The 5,151-nt window shown below is 43.3% G+C and overlaps 1 protein-coding gene across 1 annotated transcript; it reads left to right on the forward strand.

Moving 5' to 3' along the window:
* Positions 1–1,282: 1,282 nt before the first annotated feature.
* On the forward strand, positions 1,283–2,185 carry LOC141619473 (uncharacterized). Its single transcript, XM_074436490.1, has one exon. It carries the CDS (start codon positions 1,283–1,285, stop codon positions 2,183–2,185), a length of 903 nt encoding a protein of 300 aa, XP_074292591.1.
* The last annotated feature ends 2,966 nt before the right edge of the window (positions 2,186–5,151 follow it).

Consider the following 5,151-nt stretch of genomic DNA (forward strand, 5'->3'; position numbering starts at 1 on the left):
TTTTTATATGATCAACTCCCATGAATCCCCTATGAACCCATGACACCCTAGTACCTTTAATCAATTGTTTACAACCCCTCTATTTCCTTTACTTTGTTTTTATTCCTCTTGTTGATTAGTTTAGTTTATCTCCTACATCAACCCAAATTGTGATACCCTAAGACACAACCATTTGCAATTGAGAATCCTACATCAATACCCGTCCCTTGGGATTCGACCTTTACTTGCCTATTTACTAAGAGTAGTTTGTGAAGTTATAAATATTGTTTTGGTTGGTAGATTTTGACGATGAGTTTAAATCGAACCAGCATTATAACATGATATTGGTTAAGTTGATTGGATGAGCCAATAATGGCCTATTGTGTGGTATCTTGCATTTATTGTATTGTCTTATATGTCGGAGGTCATGGTGGCTTACTTGTTATTATGGAGACGTAAGGTGGTTGGGAGACCGTCTTACGCTTGAGTCGCCTTTTGGAGTTTCCCACTCCAAGAGGGATGTGCACATTGATGGCTTGAGTTACGGAGGGACTCATGTGGTTGAGACACGACGTTTGGCAGAGGATCCAATTGGTTTCCGGACCCGGTACGTCTGGGCGTGTCCAGGTACCTGTTTGTGGTTGTTGGTATGTCTGGGCGTGTCCCGGTATCAGTGTGGTTGTCGGTATGTCTGGGCATGTCCAGGTACCTTGGTGGTGGTTGTTTGGTTACATTTCGTTCATATTATAATCTTGTTGCATAATCACACACTTTGAGTCGTGTCACACTTTATTTATTAAAACTGACGTTTGTGCGTCTGTATAATTGTCACCTATTTTCGGGGTGGCCTTTGTCGATCCATATGATATTTTCGATCATATGGGGAGCAGGTTGAGTACAGGTTTTGCTTGTTGACGTGATCGGGATTTGGGCCGTGCTTTGGACTCGGAGTCGAGTAGCATAGCATAGATGACATAGATGGTGGTCGACTTGTAATTTGTATAGTTTACATTCATCATTAGTTTATGGTTTTAGTCACTAAACTTGTTATTTATAATAAATGTTTCTTTATTGTATCTTCGATTTACCGTCTCGGGAAACCGAGATGGTAACATCTCCCAATTACCTTGGCCGGGTAAGAAGGGGGTGTTACAGTACTAGTGATAACTCCAACCTTACCTGCTTCAACTGTGGCGGAGTGGGTCATAAGAGGCATGAGTGCACCAGTGCTAGAGGAGGAGGCTTTCCAGGGACTTATCAGGAGAACTTTTCTCTGGCTCCAAGGCAAAGCTTTGCTAGCAACATGCCATCTGGGTTGTGGGGTAAAAGTGGAAGGCAGAACAACAACAACAATGGCGGCTACAACAGTAACAATGGAGGGTCCTATCAGCGTCCGAACAACAATGTGACGCAGAACTCGGCAGCCAAGTTGACTGCTTCGACTACCACGGTCCAGGTTGGAGATCAGAAAAGCAGTGGGAAGCTCTTTATGATTGGCAAGCAGGAAGCAGAGGATGATGCTCGCGTCGTTACCGGTACCTTTCTTGTTCATAATACGCCATCTTTTGTCCTGTTTGATTCGGGGGCAACCCACTCTTTTGTGTGTAGGAGTCATGCCTTAACTATGGGTTTGGGAGAATATGAGCTGGTGAAAGATAATGTGTTTATACCTTCGGGGGAGTCAGTGTCATGTTCTAAGTTGTATAGATATGTGTCCATATTGGTGGGGGAAGTTGACTTACCGGTCAACTTGTTAGAGTTTCCTATGGATGAGTTTGAGGTTATCGTCGGGATGGACTGGTTGGGCAAGTATGATGCTAAGATAGATTGCAGACAAAAGAGGGTGTCTTTAAAGGGGCCTAAGGGAGTCAAAGTATCATATAGGGGGTTCTTAGTGAGACCAAAGCTTAAGTTTATCACAGTGATGACTCTAAAGTCATGTTTAAGGAAGAAGCGTCCTTTGATCCTTTGTCAAGTGAGGGATATGCGTGTGGAGGAACCGTCGGCGTCCGACATACCTGTGGTTAGGGAGTTTGGTGACGTTATTCTTGATGAGAAACCGGGGTTACCACCTAAGAGAGATATCGACTTTAATGTGGAGCTCAAACCAGGGACGAGACCTATATCTAAAGCACCGTACCAGATGGGGCCAAAAGAGTTGGAAGAGTTGAAGAAGCAGCTGAATGACTTATTAGATAAAGGGTAAGTTCGGCCTAGTGTGTCACCTTGGGGAGCACCAGTGTTGTTTGTGAAAAAGAAAGATGGGAGTATAAGGCTATACATTGATTACAGAGAGCTGAATCATGTCACGGTGAAGAACAGGTATCCTTTGTCAAGAATTGATGATCTTTTTTACCAGCTGGGTGGCGCAGGGGTGTTTTCTAAGATTGATTTGAGATCAGGTTATTACCAGCTGAGGATAGCAGATGAGGATATTCATAAGACAACTTTTCGGTCACGATATAGTCACCATGAGTACGTAGTGATGCCTTTTGGGTTGATAAATGCACCAGCAGTTTTCATGGATCTTATGAACCAGATTTTCAGCCCGTTCTTAGATAGGTTTGTGGTCGTCTTTATTGATGACATCTTGGTCTACTCTAAGACTAAGGAGGAGCACGAGGAGCATATAAGGTTAGTACTGTAGACTTTGCGAGATAATCAGTTATATGCCAAGTTATCTAAGTGCGAGTTTAGGTTGGAGAAAGTGGCCTTTCTGGGTCATGTGATATCAAAGGAGGGTGTGTCGGTGGATCCTAGTAAGATTGAGGCAGTGACTAAGTGGGAATCACCGAAGAATGTTGCTGAGATTCAGAGTTTCTTGGGTTTAGCTGGTTACTATAGGAGGTTTGTGAAGGACTTTTCGAAGGTCTCAAGACCTATGACAGCTTTGATGCGGAAAGAGACCAGATTTCATTGGGATGAGAGTTGTGAAGCGGCGTTCCAAACCTTAAAGGAGCATTTTACCACAGCGCCTATTCTAGCTCTATCTGAGGGAAGTGAGAATTTTGAAGTATACACCGATGCTTCAAAGAATGGTCTGGGGTGTGTGTTGATGCAGAATGGTAAAGTTATCGCTTATGCGTCATGGCAGTTGAAACCGTATGAGGAGAACTATCCTACTCACGATTTGGAGCTGGGTGCAGTTGTTTTTGCTCTAAAGATTTGGAGGCACTATCTTTTTGGGGCGACCTTTAAGGTGTTTTCAGATCATAAGAGTCTAAAGTTTATCTACACACAGAAAGAGCTAAACATGCAACAAAGACGGTGGATTGAGTTGATTGGGGACTATGACATGGATATCATCTATCGAGAGGGTAAGGCTAATGTTGTGGCAGATGCTTTGAGCAGGAAGAGTATACATTCGTTGTGTACAGCTATGTCTTTGATGAAACTGAGAGATGAGATGTCTAAGATGGGGATCCATATGATTCGAAAGGGAGATGCCATCGGGGACATGACTATCGAACCTGATTTGATGATGACATAAAGGGGAAACAGGAACTCGATCCCAAGATTCAAGAGTGGAAGTCAAGGGTAGAGAGTGGCACAGTTTCGAGGTTTTCTATCCACACAGATGGGAGTGTTTGTTTTGATGGGAGATGGTGTGTACCTAGTGATGTGGACTTGAATAAGTTGATCATAACGGAGGCTCATTGCACTCCTTATGCAGTTCATCCGGGTGGTGACAAGCTTTAAAAGGACTTGAAGAAAACTTTTTGGTGGCCTAGCATGAAGAAAGATGTGGCCGAATTCTTGGCTAAGTGTCTAACTTGTCAAAGAGTAAAGGGTGAACAACGTAGACCATAAGGTAAGATTCAATCACTGGAGGTACCAGAGTGGAAATGGGAGTCGATCTCTATGGACTTTATCGTGGGGTTACCAAGGACTCAGCAAGGTAACAATATGATTTGGGTGATCATCGACCGTTTAACAAAGTCAGCTCACTTCATTTCGATGAAGGATACTTGGACCAAGATACAGTTAGCTTTGGGTTATATGGGGTGCCAAAGGACATAGTGTCAGATCGAGATGCACGGTTCATATGACGGTTTTGGCAGGAGTTGCAAGATTTGATGGGCACTACCTTGAAGATGAGTAAAGCTTTTCATCATGCGACAGATGGTCAGACTGAGAGGACTATCAAGACTTTGGAGGATATGTTGAGGGCTTGTGTCATGGAGTTTGGTGGGAGTTGGGAGGATAGATTGGACTTGATAGAGTTTTCATATAACAACAACTATCACACCAGCTTTGGGATGGCACCGTTTGAGGCTTTGTATGGCATGAAGGGCAGGAGTCCGGTATGTTGGGATGATAGCGCTGAAGCTGTGGTTTTAGGACCACAGATAGTAAACGATATGATTAAACAAGTTTACTTGATTTTCCAAAAGATGAAGGCAGCTCAAGATCGCTAAAAGAGTTATGCAGATTTGCACCGCAGCGACATTGAGTTCGCAGTAGGTGACAAGGTTCTTTTGAAAGTGTCACCTATGCGAGGGATGATGAGGTTTGGCAACAAAGGGAAGTTGATTCAAAAATTTATCGGCCCTTATGAGATCCTAGACCGCATAGGTGAAGTAGCCTATCGGCTAGCTTTACCAATATCGCTTGATCAAGTCCACAGGCTGTTTTATGTTTCACAACTCTGGAAGTATGTGAGCGATCCATCACACGTGCTTGAGGTTGAGAACATAGAGTTAGATGAGTCCCTAACTTATGCGAAAGTTCCCAAGGAGCTCTTATACCGGAAGGTGCGCAAGACAAGAAATGGTGAGACCGTCTTACTAAAGGTACTTTAGTCTAATCACAATGTGGAAGAAGCCACATAGAAACCATAGGAGTCTATAAGAGAGCGTTTTCCTCACCTTTTCAATCAAGTATGTTTGGTTATAGGGACGTAACCGTTGTCTTTTAAAAGGGGTAGGAGATGGTCGCATGCATGTTTTGGGGTTAGTTGAGGTCAACATGGTTGTGTTTTTGTCATCTTTTAAGTTTGAGTTGAGTGTTTTGTCATGTATAGTTGGAGTTGTTGGTACTTTTGAGTAGTTGTGGTTGTTGTCGTTGAGAAGTTAGTGTTGTGTTGGGTGGTTCGTTTTGAGTATGGTATGAACTTCAGGGACGAAGTTCTTTTTAAGGAGGGAAGTGTAAAACCCCAACTATCCAGCCAAG

This window comes from Silene latifolia, chromosome X, assembly GCF_048544455.1.
Source record: "Silene latifolia isolate original U9 population chromosome X, ASM4854445v1, whole genome shotgun sequence".
NCBI lineage: Eukaryota > Viridiplantae > Streptophyta > Magnoliopsida > Caryophyllales > Caryophyllaceae > Silene > Silene latifolia.

What these genes read in the sequence shown, in the direction of transcription:
- LOC141619473 (XM_074436490.1), top strand. Translation starts at nt 1,283, where the DNA reads ATGCCATCTGGGTTGTGGGGTAAAAGTGGAAGGCAGAACAACAACAAC.